General features: G+C 36.1%; 1 protein-coding gene across 2 annotated transcripts; it reads right to left on the reverse strand.

Moving 5' to 3' along the window:
• Nucleotides 1-1,128: 1,128 nt before the first annotated feature.
• On the reverse strand, nt 1,129-26,552 carry PDLIM3 (PDZ and LIM domain 3). Of its 2 annotated transcripts, XM_080373782.1 has the most exons (8): nt 25,951-26,545; nt 19,932-20,083; nt 17,965-18,049; nt 11,391-11,458; nt 7,879-8,142; nt 5,064-5,191; nt 3,831-3,942; nt 1,129-3,070 (listed from the first exon to the last, which is right to left on the reverse strand). In XM_080373782.1, exons 1-8 carry the CDS (start codon nt 26,041-26,043, stop codon nt 2,881-2,883), a joined length of 1,092 nt encoding a protein of 363 aa, XP_080229908.1. In that variant the 5' UTR covers nt 26,044-26,545; the 3' UTR covers nt 1,129-2,880. The 2 variants fall into 2 exon arrangements, with proteins under 2 accessions (XP_080229908.1, XP_080229909.1); XM_080373783.1 differs by lacking the exons at nt 7,879-8,142; nt 11,391-11,458 and adding an exon at nt 11,895-12,082 and having other exon boundaries at nt 25,951-26,552.
• Nucleotides 26,553-26,854: the final 302 nt, after the last annotated feature.

Raw genomic sequence — 26,854 nt, forward strand, 5'->3', positions numbered from 1 at the left:
ACCAAAAGGATTTGTCTTGGAACAATTGATACAAAAGTACCGCATAAATTAATCTGTATATTTTCAGATGCAATACTTGGCCTATCCATTTGGAGTATTACAGTTTCATACAAGTTTTTTAACATCTCCCAGAACAGCCCTGCTGTTTATGCAGCAGTAGCATAGCTGGGGAAAGCTTTTCACACCTGTTGATCAACATCTGAAGAGTCGAGATAACAAGCATGTGAAATCACACTTCCTATCTTTCTCTCCATCTAAATATAAATGCCATGGCTCTCTTTGGCTTGTAATACATATATAAAAAAGTCTGGACACAGCTGAAAGGCATAGTAGTGTTAAGCTATCATGATTTACTGGCTATGCCATTCTTAAGCCAGAAGATAAAGTAGATAGCTCTTTAGCTGGACACTGTAGAGGATTTGTGCCAGGAACCACTGACACCCTACTAAGATAAAGAATTCAGCCTTGAGCACGCAGTAGAGAGAATTGCTATATCTTTCTATCACATTTAAATCTCTGTATTCAATTTCCTATTTTTCTCTTCTATCAGTATCAAGGATTTCAGAATCTGCATTAACTGAAATCTAAGATTTGCTTTATATTATATTGGTGTAAAACTTTTCATATTAGGTCAGTACTTGCAATTAGATAGGCTTACCTTCTAATTCTATCAAAGTCATGTCCAACCTCAAACCTCTCAAAATAGCACCATGTGATGATGCAATACCACTGAACTTTCCCCAGAGTTTTGGCATCAGGTCATGTTCTGTGACTTTCTTTTAACCTAACAGTTTTTGTATCTACATTTCTGAGAGTTTCCCCACATTTTCAATTGGTATGTTTGGCCTGGAATTAGACTGTCGCGAGACAGGTGAGTGTTACCCTACTGATGATGTGTAGTTGCAATAGTTTCAGGTCTTCAGTTTTGAAAACACATGATCTCATTCAGTTTTAGAAAACTAATTTTGCCCAGATTATATCCTCAAATGCCTAATGCAAAAGTTGTATTTCATTCTTACCAGCAGTTTGATGAATCCGAAGCATAAATGCCAAACTTCTACTATTGTGAAGTCACTTGATACTCACAGTTTCTCATTTTTCATACCAGTTGAAAAGAAACGCAGAATCTTTATTGTATGTAGTAGATTTATTTTTACCTTCAGGTACTCCACAAAGAAATGAACATTAAGCAAATAATTTAAAACACCAATGACACTTCAGGTTTGTAAAAATAGACATTATGTGCACTTTCACTTTCAAAAGGATTTTCAGATTTATTTTATGGGTTTTATCAGTGGATAAATATAAATGCTACACAGCCTCCACGATACATGAGGAGCAGAATTATGTTTTGTGCCCTCAAAATAATTCAGGAACTAACCTTTAAAAGAGTGCAACACTTTTTTTTATGTCCACTTTTGGGATGCAGACATAAACTATAAGTGCAGTGACTCAAACATTTTTTGAAACATTTACATTCCGAAATGATACTTTAAGACATTTTGAAAAGTCTTCAAATATGTGGACATTGTATTTCAAGCTTTTGGACTCATCTGAATTTTAAAAATAAATTTGAAGTATATACAGCTTATTATTTTGATTCCATGTTCTTCTCAGATTTTAAGTTTCTTATATTGTAGAATGGGAAAATATGTAAGATTGCTTGCCACTGAGTTGTTAATTTGTGCTAGCCTTGTAGACTTGATATAAAATTTTGTAGATTTTTCTGCTTTAAAGCGGGTTCAAAATACCCCAATGAATCATTTATTAATTACGTTGATATTTTTTGAAAATACTAAGGTTTGGCTTGTCAGTTAGGTGTGTATATGTAGCTGGCACCTACTTGAAAGCAATGTAGCCCTTAAAAGTTTCAGAAATTGATTTTAAAACTGCATTCCTTCAGCCTTTTTTTCCCTTAGGCCTTCACCAGGCTTTTTACAGAAGATCTTTCATTTGCATATTTTAATTTACATTTATTTTTAAAGTTTTCCAAGTTTTAATTTACCAGCAATAAACTTATTATATTTCCCCATTGTTTCTCTTACGGAAATTGAAGGACAGACAAAACCCCAGTACCATTTTCTGCAGAAAAGTTTTAAAATTTACTTTCATTCTGAATTTGCAGTGAGTTCCTATTAGTGTAGGGTTGTTTTTTTTTTCCCAAAACCAATGTATGTGTGTGCATGCTTCAGAACAATTTGCTGCTAAGTGATGTGAAAGCTGATTTCATTGCAAATCATTAAAACAACATAGAACTTCTGTTTTGCTTCTTACTAAACAGTCTTTATTATACTAGCCATTTTAATGTATGACTTGATATTTATTCCTTATCACAGTTGCTGCATCCAAAGTTTAAGTCAATATAACCCCAAATTTAAAGCAAAGTAAGCAAAATCTATTTTTGGCATACATTAATGGTAGTTGAATAATAGATGGTGGAAGCAGACATGAACCACTGTTTGTTTTGTACTATCCATGTAAAATAGCTGCTTTTCTAATGATATGTCAAGTTTCTACATTTGTTAGGGCCCAGCCTATAACACTTTGATGACTTGGGTGTTTGCACAGATGTTGTCTTGATTACAGCACCTATGTACATGTTGTAGTAACCATGTAACACCTCAGCTGTTTCACTTTTTTTATTTCAGTACAGCTCTTTTAGCTGATACTTCGTTGAGTTATACCGGCAACTTCAAAGGCAATATTTTAATAGAATTTTACTGGTATAGTATGCTACTGCTGACTAATAGGGACTTCCACCTCCCTCAGAATCCCACAAGAAAAGGTTTACAAGCTGCTACTTCGGAATCAGGCAGAAGTCCTGACACTTCTAAGCTGTTAATGACTTTTTGTGTGCATGCATATATTTGTGTGTTAAGACTAACATTTTGGGTAAACGGTAACTGCTTCATATCCCTCTGGTGGCCTCATGCGAGCTCGTGCATGAGCTTCACAGTATAGTTGGCCCTCCACAAAGAAGTAGCCTTTTTGTTTCAGGTTGAGATTGCAGTCAGAGCACACAAAACATTCAGGGTGCCGGTATTTATCACGTGCCTTCACCACTGTTCCTCTATATGGAAACAATTAAAAGAAAAAAACCCAATTAATTCATGTGAATGTAAAGTGAGAAGAAACTACAATATGACAGAAAATTCATTCTAGGTATTTATCTTAAGGCTTTTAGATTGTTCATCTGGTGGTTTTGCCAACTACTACATAATTTAAGGTTGGAAGCTGAGTTTGAGTAAGTGACATAAAAAGCCATAGAGTTGATCTCATAGTTCAATAGTTCATCAGAAAACTAGAGCTTGAAGAAACATCTTACTTTGGTTACAACACAGAAAACACAGTCTAAGCTATCAAAGTGGTGACAAAATGAGTTTCAAAACCACTTTTCTTTTTTCACAGTGACTGTGTTCTCTGAGCTCATCATCACCTGTGTTCTTTGCTGAAGTTAGTGATGTCATTCGGATAGAAATCTGGTGGTTTTGAAATAGTCCCACAGAAGTTTCTGGGTACTTACATTGGGCTGGGAGAAAGATGTTTTACACTACAAAGAAACTTTTGAGATTTCACAGTCTGAGACAATGCAGCACAGGTAAATGCTGGTTTCGTTATGTATGTGTTAATAATTGACTTGCAAAAGGTCCTGAGAATAATTTGTGATTTAGAACAATATATTTCTACATCTCTGTTCTCTAGAAACATTTTTCTACCAGTGCAAGTGGAGACCAAGACCACCACTTGGAAAGCATTCCTGTAGTCTGTGGTGGTGTTTGAGAACATGTAGTTGAACAAGACATTTCTAGAACCAAAAAGAGATAACTTACAGAATCCCATTCCCACACTTGTCACACAGTGGCACTTTCTGGACACCAGGCATGGCAGTAGGTATCTTTGTTACAGGTGCTTTCACGCTTCTTGTACCCACAGGGCGTCCGTCTGAGAACCAAAAAAAAATCCATTATGTACAGACTAATATAAAAGCATCTGATGCAGTAAAATAGTTTTCCTGTAAATACACTTCTGGATGTGTTTACAGGCTTTCACTTGTATCAACAAACAATGAAGTTTCTCTATACAAGTTTAGTGAGCTAGATTCCAGCTCTTTGGAATTGGGAAAAATATTGTGTAGCTGCAACCAAAATGTAAGTACAAAAATTATTATATATATAGTGCTCTCTGTGTCACAGATATCATCTGATTCTCTGATAGTAGGTCTTGGGTATAGAAGGAGAAGGAATAGGATTCGGCTTTAACATAGCAACATAACATAGTCAAGACCTATTGTTAGAAAGCTTCTTATTTATATAAATAACCATACAACAAATTCAGAAAGATTAGTAACATGAATCCCAAACTAGCAAAATACAAGAAAATGTCAAGCAAAATCCCACAATTTTTTATATATATATATATATACACACAATTAGATGCATTTATCTCTTCTCTGGTAAATACTGAGACAGAAAAATTAAAATTTTAAATATTTATCTTTTAGGTTACTTTTGATTGTATTTTGTTCTTTACACTTACTGTAAATACAACAAACTTGCAGCCTTCAGTAATGCTATTTTGAAAACTTCTTCATTTGAAGGGAACATGACTGTAAATTATAGTGTGGTCTTCAATTTTTATTTAGAATGAGGAGGGGATGGGTAAAACTTATTTTAGGAGTTGGTTTAAATTTCTCTTTTCCTGGATGTGGAAGGGAGCGTTTTCTTACTTGGTGTCATGAGTACATGCAGCTTGTCCCAGAAGTTCTCTCACATAAAACTTTCTGATATTCAGTTAAAGTCAGCTTTGTACATTAATGATCTAAAAATCTGAGAGGAGATTCTTAAAAATGTGATTAGCACCCCCATTTTATTCACACAGGAGATTGCTAGCTATACAATCGAGGTGGAAAAATGTTAGGAGGCTGGTGTACTATCTGTAAGATTAAGAATTGGGCTTTCAGAAATTCTTACAGCTCTGATCACACGTGTTTTCTCCTCAGATTCCCCCTTCCCACAAACATTTAAAAATGCTTTGAACAGGTAGAATATGTCATTATTAACCACCTTCTTCGGAGACTAAATTCTGGAGCACCTTAAAGGACCCAGACTGGCGAGGTTGACTGGGCTCCTCCTGGTTGGCATGCAGCATCTTGTACACGTCAGACTGAGGCACTGAGTTGGGAGCTGGGTCACTGTATTACAGGGAGGAAAAGCAGGTAAAGCAGTTTAATAAATGTAACTTCAAAGCAATAACTCTACCAGACATAGAATATGATTCAGGAACCTAACAAAAATACTGTGTGTTTCTACTACTGAAAGACTTTCTTCCAGGTAGCATTGCTTTGTATAGCCTCTTCTTGATCTAAAAAGTGCTGAAAAAAATAATCTGTGCAATTGTTGAAACAAATAAATCTACAAACTCATGAAAGTATTTCCATAGTTACCGTTCTGGCTCTAACGGCATTTGGAAATAGGCCAGTACCTGTGTTTAACCTCAAAGCAGTTGCATTCCTGTAACCAGTTGCTGTATTGCCAGGTGTTCTTTGGTACAGTATCCAGAAGTTCTATTTTCACAGCAGCTGGCCTCAAAAGTGTTGTTAAAGTCACAGCTCATATCTTTACGTAGAGCCAGCCAAAACCTAAGCAAACAAATCTTTTGAGAGAGTATCATGATGTGAAGGTGTTCTTTGTTTTCTGTGTTGGCTCAATCACTAGTTAATATAGTGCTTATTTGGCTAAGATAATTGCTACTAATTTAACCTATGGAGATGACAAAAAAGAGTGAAGTAGGTATAGTACAGCAGGAAGCATTGTAAGGTGAACACTGCTGAATGGAAATTGTATTTCTTAATTTAATTAGAATGGGACATGGCTTACTTTTTGTAATGCCAATTTTATCATAAAAATATAAATCATTGTCCAAACAACAGCTGATGGTTGAATTTCTGATGACCCAGGAGCTAAAGATTTTACTGAGAATATTTCATGGTGGTTTAAACTGTGCTGAATGTTTTAAATTGATCATGATAACTAACATCCTAAGTAGATGAGAGGAAGAGTAGATGACTATATGCACTGGCAGGAATTAGGCTGAATGTGTGGCATCTGTAAATTTCAAACTGCTGCTGGGGCTAATTGAAAAAGTCCAAATATACTTGGATGAAGTCTGTTACCTCACTGCTATATATATATATATAGATGTCTAGGTTAAACTTCCTGTTACCACTGGTCTCCTACTGCCTGTTAAAACTTAGGTAAGTTTCCCCTGGAAATAAGCAACTAATTCCACAAGGAATTAGACTGGGTTTTGCTTTAAATGGTTTGATTTAGTTCCCAGGGTAGCATTTAAGCTGTCAAATGGCACAGTAGGAGTAGCAGCAGCTGGGCAGTGACCCCGGTTGCTTATGCTAATTGTTTGCATCTTCATCAATCAATAGATTTCTCTGAGCCATCATCTTTAAACTGATGAATAAACTACCACTTTCTTCTCTTGTCATAAGTTTTTAATGAATAGAAGGAGCTTAGTTTTTCAGTTCTCACCAATGGCTAATCAAACCCTTGATTCTCTCCTCTCTACTGAAATATTCATAGATATCAGACAAGTGATAATACAATTACATATAGAAGGCAAAAAAACAGACACAAAGGTGTAGATAATATTTTTAAATGCATACATAGTGGAAACCAATCCCACAACAAAAGAGACATTTCAAACCTGTGTAGAGAATCAGTTCTTGAACTGGGAATGCCACAGACATTTGTGAAATCTGATTACTCTGGGCTTAATTAATGGTTTCAGAATGAAGAAAAACCAAATCTTTCTTTTCTCTACTTGTGACTGAGTATAAATGTTAATGCAGTAGACTAACACTACTCTGCAAAGACTTGATGAACTAAGATTTTTTTTTCATCAGATAGGGTTAAATTAAATACTTCTATATGAATATGATTTTTATAGTTAGTAACAGTCCAATTGTGCAAGGTGCTGAAGAAAGCTCATTGGTGCTTATTTAAAATATTAGTAATTAGCTTTAGTTTACACCATACATATAATGAATTACATTAATTACACAAAAGTACTGTTGTGAAACAGAAAAGTAAGTTACTATTGTGCAAAAGTGAATATAAAGCAACGTGAACAATGATTTGTCCCTTGAAAAAAAATGGATAGTGTTTTAAAACTTTTTACTGGGTAATCATCATTGTTATCCAGATATGTAAGGTGCCTACCTGACTGTTAGTCATTGCAATGGATGGAATTCATTAATCAAAGATGGATTAATAAGCCTACAAAGTCGATTCCGGCTCTTTTTGGAAAAGAGCTAGTTGTACTGAACAAGTTAACCTGAATGAGAGTTAAATATCTAGAACACTGTAAACATCTGCAGGATTTCCTAAGCTTCATAACCTGAATTTCAACAGTTGGAATAAATTTATTATTAATAATATGTTATTAGATTAAGATGAATAAGTTATTAAATACTTGTTAAATAAATAATTATAATAGTTTTGAATTTTGGAGGGAATGAGAATCTTGATTTGGAGTGGTCAGTCAGCTAATAGTCCAGGTAGTATAATCAGTTTTTACTTATTAGTGACAAATACAAGATTCTTTCCTATGAAATATTTGTTAATTCTGAAATCTCCTTTAATACTTTTGGTTAAAAATAGTAAATTACTAATATTTTAATAAAAATATTGAATGACTTTGAATGACTTAGGTTTTTCCTAACTCTTTAACCAATTTTCATTAGAAACAGTGCGATATTATTAATGCTTTTGTATATTTATAAATATTAAAGATATTTTTCTACCTTTATATATATATCTTTATATATATATTTATATCTTTATATATATATATATCTGCTCTAATTACCTTATTATGGGTGTTTCCCCCAAGGCTGTAGACACTTGGCCTTGCAGTGTTTCCATGATATTGTCATCTGAGTACAACTGCATAGGTGTGTTAAACTGAGCGTGTACGATCTTGACACCGGGAAGCTCCATTTCCAAGGGAATGTTAGGGGCCATCTTAGACACTGCTTTCAGCTCGCTAGGGCAGATAGAGCTAACCGTGCTAATTGAAGAGGGGGTACTGCGTCCACTGCCACAGTCAATCCCTGAAGGAGTGCTGCATCCACTGTGTTAATAGCCAGGTTACAGAAGAGTGTGCAATGCATATCGGATTATAAAGAATAAAGACAAAAGTACAGGAATACGGTGATGTTAACAGGGCTGAAAAGCATAAATAGAACAGATACAGAGAAGCAGAAGTATAAAAAGCAGAGAATAGCAAAAGTATGTGTAGTCATTGGAAAGTATTTTCCTGTAAATATATCAATGCCAGTTATAAAGCAGTCCTTGAAATTCTGGCATGCATTTTCTTTAAAGACAGTAAAAATTCTTTGATAAATTGGATAATTCAGAACATAACATTACTTTACATTTTTAACTACCATTTACAAAAGGGTAGCTTACAAAAGTTATGTGAGTTGTCCATGTCGGTGACAGAATAAACACCTGCAGTACTGGAATCCGAGACACAACATTCCAGTACTGTACCTCACAACCATCTCAGTCCACAGTTGAAGAGACTACTATAAAGTAGTGTAAAATGATGAATGCAAATTTTCCTAGATTTCCTTTAAATCTTACAATAAGATATTAATCTTTTAAAATTAGTTTAACAATGTATTTCATTTTTAAAATATTTGTTGAACATTTCAAAGAAGAAAAGATAGTAAAACAGCCAGGCTTACTTTTGCATTTCTAAATTACAGTGTTTCCAGTGGAAGGTAAAGTGGTCCTTCACAAGAACGATGGATATGTATTCAGGGAATTAATTTTACTACTTTTGAAGTAGATTTTACATATAATTTATATGTAACAAAAAAGCTGGACAGTTTTTTAGAAATACTGGTGTTGCTTAGCGTCACTTAAGAAAGGCTCTGCACACTAATTTGACATCTCTTGAAAAGGATTAGTAAAATAGTGTGAACATTCAGCCCAGTCTTTTTCAGTGCCACTATTTTGAACACTTCGGTCTTTTCTCCGTAGCACCTCAGAGGCTTTCTTTGTTATGGGATGTTTCTTTGCTGTTGCTGTGTAACAGCACATAACCCAGGCTCTCCACAGTCACTGGTTACCATTTATGTGATATTTGGAGCTATGAGATGATAAATGCTTAATCTCTTTCCTCCAGCCTGCATGTCAGGGCAGTGGTTTGTTCTTTCCAAGCTGAATGGTTCTGCGTAAACCTGGGAGAATACTCCGTTTCCCAGTTTGATTATACAGTATTCTTTCTGCCCAGTAGCTACTCTTGGGTGGTGAAGGCAACCCAAAATTCTCCCTTTGATTCAGAGGGGAATTTGTGTAGGACCACTTTCTCAAAAAGGTAAAGGGAAATACATACTCCACCATCAAAGATATATCAAAACAAAGCTAATACCAGAAATAGTGGGCAAGCGTTTAAAGCAAAAGTACAGTTCTGCATCATCACCTAGCATGAGCCAGCCAAAAACTTCACACGGGGACAACTTACAAATTTACTGTCTTGACTTATTGAAGAATCAAGACCACATTTAGATCCTGCAGTAGAGTAAGTTTTGTCAGTGTTGATAGTGTTAGTAAGAGGAAAGTAGTAGGAAAAGGCTAGAAAAATCACAACTCTTGCTATGAGCAGCCAAAGTAATGTTAAAACAGAATATAAGTATCAATAAAATAGAATTATATATTAAATATATTTTCCAGTTAGTTTTGACAAAATAAAGTCCAAAACTGTTGCTAACATCCAATCTGTTAGCTCAAACCCTCAGTCCAGAATCAGCTCTTCTTTTAGTCAAAGTCCTATTTAGCCTCAGCTGCCTGTCCTAAAGGATATTTACAGTCGATCAAGGTGGCTGTTTTTCGATGTGTTTAGCATGGGACATCTATTGAGCCAAACTGATGAAAAAGTAGCAGACAAACAGTGTGACAGCCAAGGTTTTGTAGATGTAACACCCTGCATCGGTCATTCTGCAGTTTGTAAACACAGACTTCTCCAGTGCTAGAATACCTGACAGCTAACTTGTATTGCTGCCAAGTTAATTTTCGTGGGTTTTTTCTCTACCTGAGTTGCTGGAAAATGACCGTTCACTCCAATATTTTAATGGAAAATATTGTGTAATTGAGGTTTCTGATTTAGGCACTTAGGTTCCCGATATACTCATTTGAATCTCTGTAAATCCGATTAGGTATCTGTAAATGGTACCTAGTGGCCCCGAAGTCAGTTTAGGTACCGTATGTAAGTGCTGCCTATGGTTAGAGGCCATGCATGTTTGCTAAGGACTGGTTTGCCACTTAACCTGTATCAGGATCAGACTGCAAAGAGAGATGGGCACCTTTCCTCCACTGCGGTGGTGTTCTACATTGATAGCTCTTGTTCACAGAAGGATGGGACTCTACCCATCTTCTACAGTCTCCTCTATTGCTCAGGTGGTTGAAAAATTTAACACATCTCACAAAACTGATAATCCACATGAGATTGTCCTTTGAACACATGAATTAATTATCCTGTTTTTCTGGTGTAGTTTGCGAGACTTAAATTAGTATAATTGAAATGCAGTCATTTAAAACTTTCAGAATGAAATGCAGAACACTGAGTCCACTGGTAAAAACTGCTACTGCTAGCAAGGGTAAAGGGTAACATCACAACATATTGCATCACTCGAGTGCTTTTGAGCTTCTTTTGCGTTTAGCCACAGTTTGCATTGCTTTTCCCTCCCTCTATGTTTAATAATGTAATTAATAGTAAATGAAGCATTTACTTCCCAGCTATGATAGAGGAATATTACACTAAAATGATGGATGTAAATATATAAGCTTTTCTACATTTTACAGCTTTACAAGTCTGTGGCATCAAATAGTTCTATTTTAGCTCTGCTTTAAGTTGCCTTCTGAATAGAGGGCTGCTGAAAAGCAAACGTAAAATCTCTGAATGGCCTAGATGATAATTTTTATCACTAGCTATCTTTCATTTAGCAAGTTAACAGATTATATGTATTTCATTTGGCCAGAAGAATTGCAGAGTGCCATAGATTTATAAGTATACAATATCTGGTGCTACACTGTAAAGTGAGTCAGGTTGACGAATACAGTTACTTCAGACTTTTTCCAATATAATTGAGATGGGAGAGTGGACCTGCTTTCTTTTGGAAACAGAAATTTGAATTTCAAGCCTGATCTCTGCAAGTAAACCGTTTCATTTTTTATTTATTTTTAGTGTTAGCCTATATACTACTAGAAGTAAATTTCAAACGCATCAGTATGCTTTATTAATGTGAACGGTGAGTATCCATTAAAAAATAACACCATGCATCCAAATCCAGCACAGCACTCAGAGTTTATAACCTGCTTCGGCCTGAGACTATGAAAGGTTTGGGCCGAATATTATGCTTGTGTTCAAAGTAGTTCATATCCTGTAAAGAAAAGAGGGTTAAAATAACTTTCTTTGGCCTACAAATGCTTATTTCTAGTTAAAAATTATCTAAAGAAGTTTTAAAATTCTAACAGTGAATTAACAGTGTTTAGTTTGCACATTCCTGGTACTCAAAATACAATCGCTTTAGTGTTCAGAAACATTCAGAGTAAAGCGCAGTTATACGAGAAGAATGGTAGGCAGTGCTGCAGCCCAACATAGAAGGCAAATTTTAGCTACCTGTGGCATTGCTACTATGGTGCTGAATGGATAATTTTCTGTTGGAAAAAATTGGCTTCATTTATCACCATTTTTTTGGATAATCAATAAACTCATTATCAGAAAAAACAGCAAGAGCTGGACTTTCCAATTGAAAACGGAACAGATAGTGACATACCACCAATGACCATGTATCATAAGTAAATGCAAGTACTCACTTTTGTGATGAGTTAGGAATGAGACCCCTCAGTTGTCCATGAAGCGCATCTTGAATATTGCCAGATGAATACAGCCCAATTGGAGAATTATAGGAGGAGCTCACTACCTGTCTTTTGTCATCAATATTTGCTGCTGCAACAAAAGGCTGGGCCCTTCTGTTGTGAGCTGTACCAATAGGCTTGAATTCCTGTACATGATAGGCAGACAAAATACACAAAGCTACAATGCACACCCAAGCTAGTAATGAGTAAATCTGACATCAGTATTGTTAATCTCTGCATTTTTTACTTTTGTGATTTTGTTAATTTTTAACTGGTGCAAGCATTTTTCCATGAATTTTCTGTATGTTACTTAAGCCATACACATTCAGAGACTATTATTTTCCTGCCTCAGGGCAAACAGAAGGCAGTCCACATTTGTAAATAGTGTGCAATGTAAAGAAGAAATGGGAGGGATGACTATTGTACTAACCTGTTGTATTGTCCTCTAGATTTTGCACTGTTTACATTCCTCTTTTAGAAACACTTCATGTAGTTAGCTTCATTGCTTTGCTTTAGGGCTTATCTCTGGCTTCTGCATTTTTGTTGCATAATGATAAAAGGGATTTGCAAATATGAAGCTTTTATTGTAAATGTCTTGCCTAGAAAACACGTAATTTTCAACACCTCTTTTAACTGAAATAGTCTTGAATGTCCATCAGTTAGAGGATATTCTTCTGAACTTGTTCCATACTTTGAAGCATATCTGTGCATCAAAACCTGTGACATTGTGTAATATAATGTGAAATCATCATAAATAAGGAAAACCCAGAAATGGGTAAACTGTTAATTATTCTGCCTATGTTTGTTTATTTCTGGAATATGATTTTGTTCATTGTTGACCCAGGAAATTTCCTCCATTTGTGGAAATCATAGGGGTAAAATCTGGAAACAAAATCTATGCTGACTTTTCAGAGAATTTAAATGTTCTGTAGTGATTGTCTAGGGATGATAAAGACTGAAGAAAATTCACTTATTGGTATCGTGCATATTTAGTAAAGCCTCCTTTGAGTCTCTGTCAGCTCAGGTCATCCCTAATCCACAGAAGAAGAGACTTTGGAAAAAATAGTGTTGTCACTACTGAGGGGTTTTTTTTCCCCCTTTCTGTGCTAGTGGTGAAGAACATCTGCAGCTGTAGTCCATCACCTTGTCCTGATGTCCTGCAGTGCTTTTTGGAGACAGTGCTGCAAGAGCACTTTAACTTCCATCAATATGGAATAAAAAGCTCTTGTTCCTAACAAATAGGTCTCTACAATCTGTATTGGTCTCTTTAGAGACTGGAACTTGGAATGTTAAGATAGCACAGGTCATTAATACTTCAATTGTTGTAGAAATCTTTGCGAGTTCTCTGATTTGGCTTTGGGTTTGAGTGTGGTTGGTGTACTAGGAACACATCTGCAATACTATAGACCATTTCTGTATTTATGATGCTATCCCGCTGTGTGATATGACCTATAGTCAGTCTAAGTTCTGATACTGCTGAGTATTTACTTCAAATTGTTGAAGCTTGTAACTTAGGTACTGAAGATTTTGGCTTAATCGCTGTGTACAGTTTAGGCTGTCTGGTATTTGCCGTCACATATTTTTAATGGTGACACAGTCAACATTTTCAGCTTTAAAATTACTCAGGTGCAATTGTGGTCTTTCATGTACATCTTGCAAGCTGTACAAACTAGTCTCCTTGTTCTGCAAAATAAAACTGTAAAATTTTGATGCAGAAATGCCTTTTTTAGATTACCTTAGCCTTCAGGAATGTTAGAAAAATTTCCAGTTTGAAAAAATCTATTACCAGACCCCAAAATAGATATTTGAATACTCAAATCCACAGAATAAATCAAGATAATAAGAGCAAGTTAGGTAAGTATGGGCACATTTTTGACATATGTAGATTTTTATTCAGTTCTCAGAGCAGTATTTCCTTTCTCAGACAATATCAAATCTCTGTTCAAAGTTTTGGTGAATAATTTATATAAATTATGAAAACCTGAATGTGGGTTTGCCCTTTGTTTTCATTTGAAACAACAGTTTCAGAAATATATTTAGGAACAGACCTAAAGAAAAGTCATGGATATATGGAATATGCAACCATAAAATGCAAACAGTAAAAAGCAGTTTTATTAAATGAAAATATTTAGCAGCATTGCATTGTAAGAGGCTACTGAAAGCAAGAGTCAGATAAATAAGCACAAAGATTTTATTTGCAATTCCTTGGTTCTGTCTTATAGAACTGGGTTGCAGTTAACAAAATGTATTAGTAAATGGAAATAATCTACTAGTGTTTAGAATCATGTCTGCTTAATGAAAGACATTAATGTCAATGTATTTAAAATTGATTTAAATCCATGTATGATACAAAACGAACAAAAACAACCATGAACATTGTAATTCCATCCTCTTTTTAATTTCTTGTTGACAAATGAACAGCACAGAAGACATGTGGCACCGTAATAGCATGTTTACAATATAACAGTTGTGAAACAAGTATTTGCAGTTAGTTAGACTTAAATTCCATTTTCTTTTTAACTTATCTGTTCATATAAAATGTCAGTGACAGAACATACAGCAGCAAAAATAGTCCAGCTCTTGTGTTTATTGGATCTCATTGAATCTGAGAAAAGTCCTCCTTCAGTTCAAAAGCTAAATGAGAACTGGAGGCTGTTGATTCCTAATCAGGAACATTTGAGAATTACAGTATTTAATTTCTTAATTTTTTTCCAGATGACTGATGGCCTTTCTGCAGGGCTAACTACATTTTGCATTAATATAGGTATCAGGAATAGAATGAATGTAGCTCTCAAAATCTGTAGAAATGCTTCCAACGTGGACCATATGATGGCATTCCTTGGGGATAATTGCTGACAGTATACAAATGTTTACGTGTTGGAGGTATCATGTGGCTAAAATCTTTATCTCTCAATGCTGTTATAGAAGAGGGGGTAAGTCCTCAAAACTAGACTGGCACAATTACATTGTTTCAAAACTTTATTATAAGTGGTAACAGACTATAAATAAACTTTTTAGAATAATGAATTGGGATTTTTTTTAGATCTTTATCCTTATCTATGTGTATAGTATATTTATACCTCCCAGGAATGTATAATGTCCTTCACGGCCAAAAGCCTGGTCTCACTGAACAAAATGTTCAAAGGCAAAGATAGAAGCAAAAAAGAAAAGCTCAAAGAAAAACAATTCAAGAAATTGTGGAAATTGAAAGAAAGTCATTTTAGATGACGTTAAAGGCATTGTAACTGAGAAAAAATTTACAGGCCATAGTATTTTTTTACATTGACAATGCAGCAGAAAGGATTTAAATTTTTTTCTTGTTATAATATACTATTATTATAATAATAATTAACAGTTTGCCATTTAGATTGTTTTATTTTCTCATTCTAATTATATTCTTTGAGAAATTTAAGTTCTAAATTGCTTTTATACAGGATACAGTGTGACTCTATTAGTAATACTTCAGGTAGTCTAATAGTGTTTAGCTGTCATGCTATGGGTTGCTCCAGACTAACAAAATTAGGTGGCTGGTTTTTATGTGGGAATGTGTAGCTTTCAGGAGTGGCTCTCAGTCAGCCACTTATTGCTGTAATAGTCATTGTAATAACAATTACTAGAATGGTTGCCTCAGTTTCCTCTTCCCAAAGGAAAAAAACAGTGGGAACTTCCATTGTGCTATGACAATTGCCTACATCAATCTCCAAATGACTCTGAGGGTGCTCAGCCTAATGTAAAAGTTTGGTACAGTGTAAAGGTTCCTCGTTCCACAGCTACAAGTAAGCACAGTATTTATCAGTTTTCACATAACCATCTCCAAGCATCTGTAGAATAATTTTTATTGATTAAAGTGAGCATTCTTTGCCCAAGTATTTGGCCAAATTTGTGAGCAATCTAAAATATGTTTTACTTTCATTTATAGCTCTCTGTTATTAGCTTGCAAATAGAAATTAGATTCTTACTAAGAAGATTATATGTTTTCATCTCTTATTGTTACTTAGTTGGCTTATAATGTACCTTAATGACTTTTGTCAGACTTTTTTAGTGAACTTTGAAATGCCTATCTGACAAGGGTGAAAAAAAAAATCTGACTACATTTATAATACATACGACTTTTAATTAATTTTAATTATTATATAAATGGAGGAAAAGCTTTTTATAGAACTCAGTGATTTCCCAGTTCTGCACACCAGTCAATGCATACAATACTTTTGGATAAACTGTTTTTACAGTTGAGGTAGCACTACAGTGCTTTTGGATTTTACTCCATTTCTATGGGCTTCAATGTCTTAATTTATAATTGGACTTCAGCAAACTCTAATAGGATGCCAACATCACAGGTTATAGTTGTGCAACAATTTGTTATCTCAGGTTAAAGAAACTTTGATATTGTTCTGTTTTCACTACTAGTATACACACTGCTGGGTCTCATATGTTGTGACTAAATATGCAGTAAAACTTCATTTAAAATTTCAGCAATTGTAGATATTTTTTTTTTTCCACAGGGAGATCAGTGGTGGATGTTCTTGCAGGGAAGAATTTAATCTAAAATATAAATCATCCCTAGAATGGTTTAGCATGTTTGTTTACAAGCATTGCTGCCTTTCTGAGGCCTGCTGTTTATTGAATATACTCAGTACTCCTGATTTTCCTAGGAAGGGAAGACAGAGATATACTAAAATGAAGAGTTTGGCTCTTTAATCTAGGAGAAACAGTTTTTCTGATTGCCCAATGAAGACTCTTTTCAATAGTCTGCCAAGTAGCACTTAGTAAAACCCTGTGATTTATTTTTAAGTAACTACCCTTTTTAGGAATGTAGCTTTCATGCAAAGGGATTACTCTCCAGTCATACATGCCTACATGGTTTTCTTTATAGCTTTTTTAGTGAATTTTTTCTGTTGCTATTTTACATGTATCCTAGCTATTCCACAACAATATGCATTTAAAATAGTTTTATTTCTTAACTGTACTATCTTCTACTGCTGAAGAGACTATGTTATTTCTGATGAAGTTCGCTGTATCACCTAATGCAAGTTTTTGGATTGGAATGTAGAGAAAGAACTGGAACACTGAAATACCATAGTTATGTTTGGGGGTGTCGCCATGAAAACAGGATTGGTGGATTGTGTAGGATTTATTGAAATGGAATCTGCACTTACATTTTTTCTAGGTTAGCACAGAGTAAATACTTTGACATACTTGCTTTGATCCTGGCCTTCCAGGATCAGCAGAATGCTCTTCCCTCCCCCACCTTGAGAGAACAGCAAATGTTCATGTAGGTTAAAGAGGAATGACAAAGGAATAAAGTACTAGTTGTAGACAGTAGTTAGCTAATTAGCTATTAACAATGCAGAGACTTCGGCTCATAGCTTTGCACAAGGGGCTGGGTGTGACTTTGAAGAGAGAGGAGGAGTTCAATTGATTGATTTGGCTTTGGTCATATACAAGGATCAAGACTTTGCTGGTCAGAAGTGTTGAATGGTTTACTTATTGATCAGTACATGGGAGTTTTACAAATTTGTAACTTCCAGGTCTGCGGTGTAGTATAAAAATGTATGGAAGTAAAGAGACCCAACATTAATGGATCTCTCTATTTAACTGACTGTTATATCAAAATTACTTTTGTGATGTGATGAGTGCATTGCTTTGATACTTGACATTTATTCCTGAATGAAGGACTTCCTTATATGATGAAGAATCTCTGTTGAAAAAGTTAAAGCAACTTAAACCATATCAGAATAAAAGGAAGTATTTTCTTTCTGTAATAAAACTATGGTGATATGTACAGTTTTAAAGAAAAATGAGAATGTGTTGTAACTTGATAATATTTTGTTTCTGTTAATATCTGAAAAATCAAAACCATCCAGTCAGATAAAATGATGTTCAGATCTATCAGAATTGTGGTTCTTTGTATTGGCTTAAACTGGCAGATAATGCATGAAGTGTTATTAAAAAAAATTTAATGACCACAAAGGAGATAGAGTGTAAAAGGGTGAATAGAAATGGTTAGGTAACTTTTAACAATTCATACCTGTGGTTCAGCTTCCAAATTTATCTTGAAGGGATGTGCTTTACCATCTTCTGAAACTTGTGGGGACCACAATTTAGTTCCTGACCTAGAAAGAAAGAAAGGCAGGATTTAAATAACTTGAATTTGTATAGAGTTGTATATGTCCCTGTAAAATATAATGCAGCTTGAAAATTTGCACTTTGTTCTATGCTTTTTAAATGTTTTGACATAAAAATACTTCAATGATATATACTGTGTACTGTATGTAAACAATATATAAAACTGTATTTACTTTTTAAAAAATTAAGTATGCTATGAACAATGGGAAATTACTTGTTAGCAGTTTCCAAAGGGAAAGGGCAATTAGTGCCTTTCTGACCTGAGCTGACCAAACATTTTACAGTTTTGTTTTTTGAATGGTTGATAGAATTAATGTTGGGTCCTTAGACTATTTTGCAGAAATAAGTGAATATATTAGTAATAATCCTAAACCACAACAACACAAATGTCTTTTTTTATGATAACAATATCCATGTAAAGCCTGCTTTTCAGTGCAGGAACAAAATCTAGGTATGCAGAGTATATGTGCAATTGTAAATAGGAAATTGCACAGATGATTCTTTCAGTCATCTAGCCAGAGATAAAAACTATGCAAATATCATAGAATATTAGAGTCATTTAGGTTGGAAAAGGCCTTTGAGATCATGAAGTCCAGGTGTTAACCCAGGATTGCCAAGTCCATCACTAAACCATGTCCCTAAGGAGTGCATCTACAAGGTTTTTAAACACCTCCAGGGATGGTTCAGTTACAATTCTGTTTTTATTGACAAAGTGAAAGTTGGCAGCTAATTTTAAAATAGTGTAATGTTAAATATTAATCTAGTTGTTTGTTATATAAATACAAATATTTTGCATTTAAAACATATGCACATATTTCATAGGCGCAATTACACTTGTATGTTGAAAATTGCTTCCTAAGAGTTGCTAAATAGCATATAGCAATCTGTAATAGAACCTAGAACTAATGGTAGGAATTTTTAACTGTGGTGTGCGCTGTAGTAATTAGACAGTGCTCCTTTCAAATCCCACCCCATCCCCGTTCTGTATTTGGAAAGAAATAATTGTGATCAGCTGTAATAAAGTGCTGTGCCTCCCTGAGGGCCTCAGGTCAATCAGAGCTGCCTGATTCTTGGAGACAGCTGGAAGTGTGCTAGGTGATTCTGATTAAAGGCTGAGCAAGCTCAGTTAGGAGATGTGAAGATGTAGGTTGTTTCTCTTGCTGGCTTTAGCTGAGAGAAATCATAGCATCATTTAGATTGGAAAAGACCTTGAAGATCGTTGTGTCCGACCCGTTAAATGAATGCAAAAAGATTCTGGACTCTTGCAGTTTAGGTAAGAGATGGTTTTTTTTAGTTTTGTTTTGCTTTTAACATTGCTTTGAGAATCCTGTAGTTGGTTTAATACATTGTGGCCAAAGAAGTTGTCTTTAAACCTCCTGCTTTGTCACCCCTTATGAAAGTCTAACACGACGTTTCTTCCTTTGACTGGGAGGATATACTGGCAGCTTTGTGATTGGGAGCAGGAGGAACACCTGTGGCTAAGGGAGTGTTAGAGCAGGGTGGTAACTGAACAAGTGACGGCTAGCTGAGGGGTTTATTACTTCCCCCAAATATGAAGAACTGTTTGTTTACTGGCGGCAAACATAGGACTTGTGGAGTTAGCAGAGGCAGTGGGTGGTACAGCTCACAGTTCAACAAAAGCGGTGAGTAGCCTGAGGGAAGCTATTCTTCTTGTGCCCATGGAGACATGTTCTGGGGAGTCTTGTCTTATCTGGACTTGGTGAGGTAGGTCTGGGTGCCTGTAATCTTAAAGGTTTTGTGAAATTATCAAAAACTATTTTAAAGAGTTACACTATATAATAGTTGTACTGTCTAGTTGGTTGGTTGGGTAGTATCTTCTTTCAGTAGTATGTAGATGTGTACACATACCTTTCTATTTTCAAACTAAGCTGATGTGCAGCTGCTTTGATTCTCTCCTGGGCATCGTTATGTGTCATGTTCTCTGTGCTTAGACCATCGATAGCTACAATAACATCACCAGGGCACAAGTTGGCAGCTGAAGCCTTGCTTCCAGGTGTAATCTGAAAAAAAAAAAAAAAAATTAAGCATCATACATACCTGAAAATTGATAGAGAAATAAACTTCACCATGCTTCCCTATTTCCTATTGTGTTAGGGAGGGAAAGGGCCTGTAAACAAGAATATGATTGCTTACAAAAATGAGTTCTTAATTTTGCCAGGCCCTCTTGCAGTTCTATTCTCAGATCACCATATAAATGTTTTACTCATCCTAACTTCAAATTAGATGGAAATTATCTTCATACTTCTGCATTAAATGGTTTTCACTCTGATTTCTGTAGTTACTGTAGCTTGTCTTTGAATCTTCTGTTTCAACTACCACTGTGTAATTTGCTAGGGAAAAAAACCCCAAGTTAAGTTTTTCCCTTACAACTCCAGGCAATAGCAGAAGAATAGAACTGTTAAGAAATTGTGCTACTTAATGTTCATGTGCATGATATGCCATTGTCAGGATAATACAGAAAGCTACCTGAGGTCTTAAAACATTTAAGGACAAATACAGCAGTTAGTGTGTTTTCTGCTAGCCTGGCCTCTCGTGTTGTGTTGCTAAGTAATCAGTAATATGCTAATAATACTGAAATGACATTTTTCTCTTTACTGATGCCTGATCCAGACTGTGAACTCTTTAAAGTGCTTAGCTCTAAGTCCCGTTGCATTTGAGACTAGTGGCCCTGATCCATCATGGTGATCTCTATGGTGCAATTCATACCTCACAGAAATGTACCACCGTCAGTGGCATTCATAGAAATAGCCCTAAGCTTATCTTTCTGTACTTACTTTTCCCTTGGGCTTGTTGATAATTGTCTACGTCATAGTTAAAATAATTGAAATGCAACTTAATTCTGTTTTGAAATAAGTATTGTAGAGAGACCATGACCTTAGATGCTACTAAAGCTTGTTCTAGAATTCCAGGCCTTTATTTGCAAACAGGTGACTTCTCATATCACCATACCATTTACGTAGATCTTTGGCCACTGTGTGGGATTTAGGTCGCTTAAGTGTGTATTGCTATTTTAGGTGACCTTTGATAACCAAGGTAGCAACATGAAATTGATGGATGTAGCACATAAGCTTCTGGAGTATGGTCCTTCTGGAACAGCAGAACAGAGGAAATGGCTTGTTTCATTCAAAATAACAATAGCTGCTTGTTCTGAAGTTAATGAATTGCAGTGTGAAGGACAAAAATGTTGATGTAGTCTTGCTTACAAGAGCAGTTCTCTGATCTGTGCTGTATATGAGGTGAAAAAGCTATTGGAGAGAATTTTTCTCACCATGTTCTGCAACATCCAAAGCAAGTGTGGTCTCAATTATTAAAAGTAATTAAGTGTTATGGAGGACTGGAAAGCATGCTATGGAAATGTTCTTCAATTCCAGTGTTCCCCAGTTTTCCAGCAGAGGAAGAGACTAAGCTGCCCAGTATAACTCCAGTATGTTCTGAACCCTATCTATGGTGAACCTGGCAGACTTGTTGCCTCTGAAGATGACGGTACTAACTGTCAGCATAAAGCCAAATAGAAATATTATCTTTAATATGTGTTGCACTGTATCAGTATTGAAATAATGACAAAAATTTAGCCAAATAGCATAATTTTCTCCTCTTTCCAGCTGTCCTTCTCTGTTAAGTGGGTCTGAATGCTCCAAGAACTTGCAGTTTGTTTTGTGGGCTTTTTCTGCATTCCAGCATGTAAACTTATTTTTGATTTCACTGGAACAAACTGCAATGCATGTGTTATTATCAAGTCAGGCAAACTTTCCAAATAGGTATTTGTGACCAGCTGGAAGCTGTTAGCCCCTCACTCTCCAAAAGAACGGATTCGTGTACTGTGTGGTCAACAAACCGTTAAGGTGTCTGAATAATCTGTTTGAGTATGAATCAAGGAAGTTGCTCATAAACTCTTAAGTCTGAAGACTCCAAAATTGTCTGTTTCTCAAACTTCAACAGCTCTGAGGGTAAATGAACTACACTGATGCTGCTTGTATTATTGTGAAAAGACAGGGGTAGAGGTACGATCATGCTTATCCCATTAACCTGGGATGGCTCCTGACTTTGCTTAGCATGTTGTGGACACGTGTGCAACGACAAATGGCAGCAGGATTCCTAGCGTCTGAGTGTGGGTGTTGATGCTCTAATATCCCAAATGGGCAAAACTAGCCATTCTTCGTTGCCTCTCAAAAGTAAGCTTGCTTGAATAAGTCTTTCACAGGTTACTCAGTAGATTATGCTTTCTATGTGTCACAATGGATCCTCTGCTGTGTCTGTGGCATACTGCAGCAATGTACGGAGATGGTGATCCTGCCTTATAAAGTAGCATATCTGTCTAGCGTGGTACGTTCCCCTGCAGCTGCGCTGCTAGTAGAGCCTAACCCACTGTGTCGCTGGTAATGCACAATCCACTGGATTGTTCTAGCATGCTGTCACCAGCTGTGACAGTGTGCTACTATATGGTTGAATGGGATTACTGGCGTTTGGTGGGAGGAAGGAGGGAGAGGGCCAGGAGTCTGTATTTCCTACTCCTTAGCTGAACTGATTATTGCCAGGCTTCTGGGATGTGTTTGTTGGGCCTTAACAACTTGATGGGGGTGCTGAGCTCTACTTGCCCAGGGCTTCTGTGGTACAGAGTTACCTGCCTTTGTATAATCCTTTCCCTCATCTGCTCTTCCTGGGTTTGATGGAAAGGGCTGGAGACTGGCTGCTAGGATGTGGTAGGAGGAATATGGCTGGGTGCCAGCTCTTCTCAATATTTCAGGGGGAAGTCTCAACTGTTGCTGATGGGGAAGGGGAACAAGCGAAAATACTGCAGCCTACATTTTACAGGAAGGGACCAGTTTGCATGTTGCAAGATCACGCTGTATTGTGGGTATAATATTGATATTGTGGGTACCTCAGTAATGTAGGTGATACTGTTTCTTAAGGAACTTATTAGTGATGCATTAAACGTGTATTGTTAACACCCAGAATCATATTATGACAGTAGCGTTTGTTGCTTGCTCATCCTGGCTTAATGAGGTAGATTCTACTGGTGCTTTGGGAAAATTTTTGCCTTGCTCTTCAGGACATGTCTGTATGGCAAAACTCCTGTATCCTAGGTATCTCAGATTTGGATAAATACAAATCTGAGCATTCAGATGTTGTCAGGGACTAGATAACTATTTAACTATGTGAAGGGCAACATCTCCCATGAAACTTTGAAGAAAACCTCCCTGCATCTGTTAGTAGACTTGTGAAGCTCATCATGTTACATCTTCATAAATATTTCAGGCTCTGTGTTTTCTGAAGAGAGCTATGAATACCTGCAGACAGGGTGGCTAAATATAAAATTGAGTTATTATAAATACTTGCATTGTGATCTGTAAAGGTTTATATTAGAATAGAATTTAAATCTACATTTGATAATATTTCACCACCCCCTCCAGCCTCTACAAGTTTGTTGTTCCTGTTACGCTTTGTTCACTATGACTTGCATTCTAGGATTGCATTCCTCTAAATGCCTAACCCAAAATATTATCTTCTGGACTGAATAAACTGAAATTATTCAGATCCATTAAGACTAGGATTTTGATCAGTTTCATTGATGTAATTTCCTTGCATCTATGTAAATTCCAATTACTTCAAGAAAAGTTTTCATTATTTCTAGTTAGCGTTGTTTCTGACCGTAATAGAATCTGAGTATCTTTATTTTTAGTCCCCTCCTATTCTTTTTACTCTCCCAGTGAACATGATCTGTGGTTTTTGCATTTGATTGAAACAGTCAAAACAACAGAACAATTTCTGGATAGGTTTCTTGATGACATCTGTTCTTTTGACAGGTAGTTAATGATCTCTTATGTTGTCTGTTTCTCTTGACAAGTCCTGGTAAAAGCTTTCTCTTGTTGAACAAGGACTATAAGCAATCAAACTTCACATCTTTCCCATTATTTTATTCAAAATGTGTTTAAAAATAATTTCTATTTATTGTTTTAATGGCAAATTTATTTTTTTTTTTTGTCAGAACAGTTAAGCCAAATGTGAATGGGCTGCTGGTGATACCTTATAAGAAAGGAATGCCTAGGCCCCCAGAAAAGGCAGATGGATCTTGCAAAATATTCACTACTTCTTAAGGGGTACTGCATGAGTACTTCTTTAGGGATTCTTCTAAATGTGTGCTGCAGCAACAAAAATATTAATTTTAAACAAATCTACCATTAATATTCTTGAACTTGAGCTAAGCAAACATGTTATTTTTCTCTGTGTGTATTTTATTTTGTAGTTCTACTTGAAATGTGACTTTTGAGCATTTTTGTAATATGCTAGAAACCTATAACTTATGTCTTGTGAGGCATTTGGTAGGTATGAGTCAATTGCAAAATAATGTATTCTTTAGAAAGTTACATTTATATTAACATCCTTTGTTATTGCAGTTTTAAACTTTGTTGCACTTAATCTAAACACAAAGAAAATACAAACCAGACACCGCTAAAATATTTTTCATTAGAGATAATGGAAACTATTTTTCTTTTGGAGGCCCATAAAAGGCAATGAAGGCCCAAAAACATCCAGAGATTTTTTTTTCCTTTTTTTATTCAATGTTTTTGTCTCCTGTTTCTTCAAAGGCTTTGCTATGTCCTATGAGTATTTCTTATGAACATGACATTAGCTACATACAGTCAAATAATAGCACTCTGGTTTACTTCTGTTTAAAATAAATAATTTCTTTTTATGCTTATATAAATCTGGAATAAGTAATCAAATGAAAAGAATTTTTGCTGGTATAATATGTGAAAGGTTGGTCCTTAAACCTTCTACAGACTCTTGTTTAGAAGCATATTTACTGCAAGACATCGCCAGCGGTATCCATCTTTCAAGGCTCTTGATGTTTATTTAATACCAGGCATAGTGTATACATTGAGTCATAGTGCAGGGCTTTGAAGAAAAAAAAAAAAAAGCATTGGTGATCTGGAGGCTCATGGAACACACATGTGGTGTGTTTGAGGTTCTGAAAAGCAGCAAAAGTAAAAGGAGAACTAATTCTAGTCTGATGTGGATCGAACACGATTTTCAAAATATGCAAATTATCAAAATGACATATCCTGTCTTTTGGGTAGATCTATGCCTGTAGGTGCAGGACAGCAGGCAGTGTTTTATATGCTCCATTCACTGAGTAACTGGTTTCTTAAATAAATTTCAATTAATACCTCAAAACCCATGAAATAATGAAGGCTCGGATTCCTGCTCTTCCTTAGAGGCTATGCTAAATTATGTTTCTAAATATGGCAGAAAACACCAAAGAATGATCTCCTTCATATTCAGAACTGGATAACTTTCTAATAATCCACAGATTTAGCATTCATGAAAATGAAAACCTTTACATGTGTAAAAAAGGTGCTGTTGCCTTTGATGGCAATAATCAGAACTTGATTTAATTAAATGAGAGTCAGATCAGTCTTGTAAAGTTGGCGCGGAGTTTGCAAAGCACAAACTTCCAGACATGAGGACCTGCTGCCAAGCGGTCTTGTCCCCCCCGTGATCACAGAGGCCAGTTGTGAAAATGATAAAAGTAGGGTCTGGCCTTTAGTAGGCTCAAAACTGATTTTCTTATCTGAATGCCTGGGGTAATCACGCCGGAGTTTTTCTGCTGCCAAGGCACTTGAATTGAATTTTTTGAGGCATAAGTAGAAATGCAGTTAAAGTGTCAGACCAATAAAGCAGTCCCAGGAACATGTCACACAAAACTTGTAAAGAACTGTTAGCATTCAGCTGGCTCTCCTCAGAACTAGCAACTACTTGCTAATCTGCTCACAGCTTCATCTGCATCTCTGAACACCAGAAAAGGGCAAACCCCTGCAACGACTAATAAATGTGAAAATAGAAAGGAAATGGAAAGAGTACGTACCCTCGTTATGATTAAGGGTTGGTTAAAATCTATTCCTCCTGAAAGCCTGAATCCCCAGGGTGCTGGTCCTTGGAGAATAACGTTCTGTGGCATTGTAGATAGCTTTTTCTGGGTTGCTGTTCTTTTTTCCTTAGGTCTGTGTGAGCAGCAGAACCGTAGGGGGAAGGGTGCTGTCAGCAGAGCACCTGCCGCACAGGGCAGCTGACCTTGTATACCTCTTAGGAAGTTTTACTCATCCCACAGCTGCGGGCACTGCGCTTTATCCCTGCTCTTTGGGTGACGTCAGCCAGTCCTTCGACTTCTCCACCCACAGAGGGGAGTATCAAACTCGAACAACTAAAGCCTGAATGCTGGAAAGTTTGCAACAAATACATCGTCTTTAGCTGCTGCTTCAGCGTCCCCCTCAGCCCGACAATCAGTAAGCTTCAGGATGCAGTGTCCTTCTGGTTTCTTAAAGCGACCCTGTTGCTCGTTTGATATCATGCTGCTCACATTGCTGGTGCTGTTTCAACTATGCAATGCAGTGCTCTGACTTTGTACACAATTCTCTTTCATGTAAACAGAAATATATATATAAGGCAATTCCCATCCCAAACTACTTTGCATCTTCTTTTATTTGTAATGTAATATTTTATTGCACTAAAAAGTTCTTCAAGCCCTTCAGCTGAGTTTTTAAGCTACAGTCACTTGAGACCATGGCATGCACCGACTCTAACGGCTCGAAAAAATCTGGACTGAGGTCATGCATATTTCTCATACTGAGAAACACAGTATTAGTTGGTGATGTCTCTTCTCTTTGTAGAAATCTCGGCTTCTTTTAAGACAGTTGCAGATACCTCCTGTTGGTTGTTGGTGTTTGCTGAATAAATGCTTTGCACTCCTTTTGGTTTTCTTGCATCATCTT

This window comes from Falco punctatus (genome assembly GCF_963210335.1).
Source record: "Falco punctatus genome assembly, chromosome: 1".
Taxonomy (NCBI): domain Eukaryota; kingdom Metazoa; phylum Chordata; class Aves; order Falconiformes; family Falconidae; genus Falco; species Falco punctatus.

What these genes read in the sequence shown, in the direction of transcription:
- PDLIM3 (XM_080373782.1), bottom strand. Translation starts at nt 26,043, where the DNA reads ATGCCACAGAACGTTATTCTCCAAGGACCAGCACCCTGGGGATTCAGG. An exon ending in AACCCTTAATCATAACGAGG is followed by an intron (nt 20,084 to 25,950) that starts GTACGTACTCTT and finishes TTTTTTTTTCAG; the next exon opens with ATTACACCTGGAAGCAAGGC. An exon ending in ATTTGGAAGCTGAACCACAG is followed by an intron (nt 11,459 to 17,964) that starts GTATGAATTGTT and finishes TTTTCTTTACAG; the next exon opens with GATATGAACTACTTTGAACA.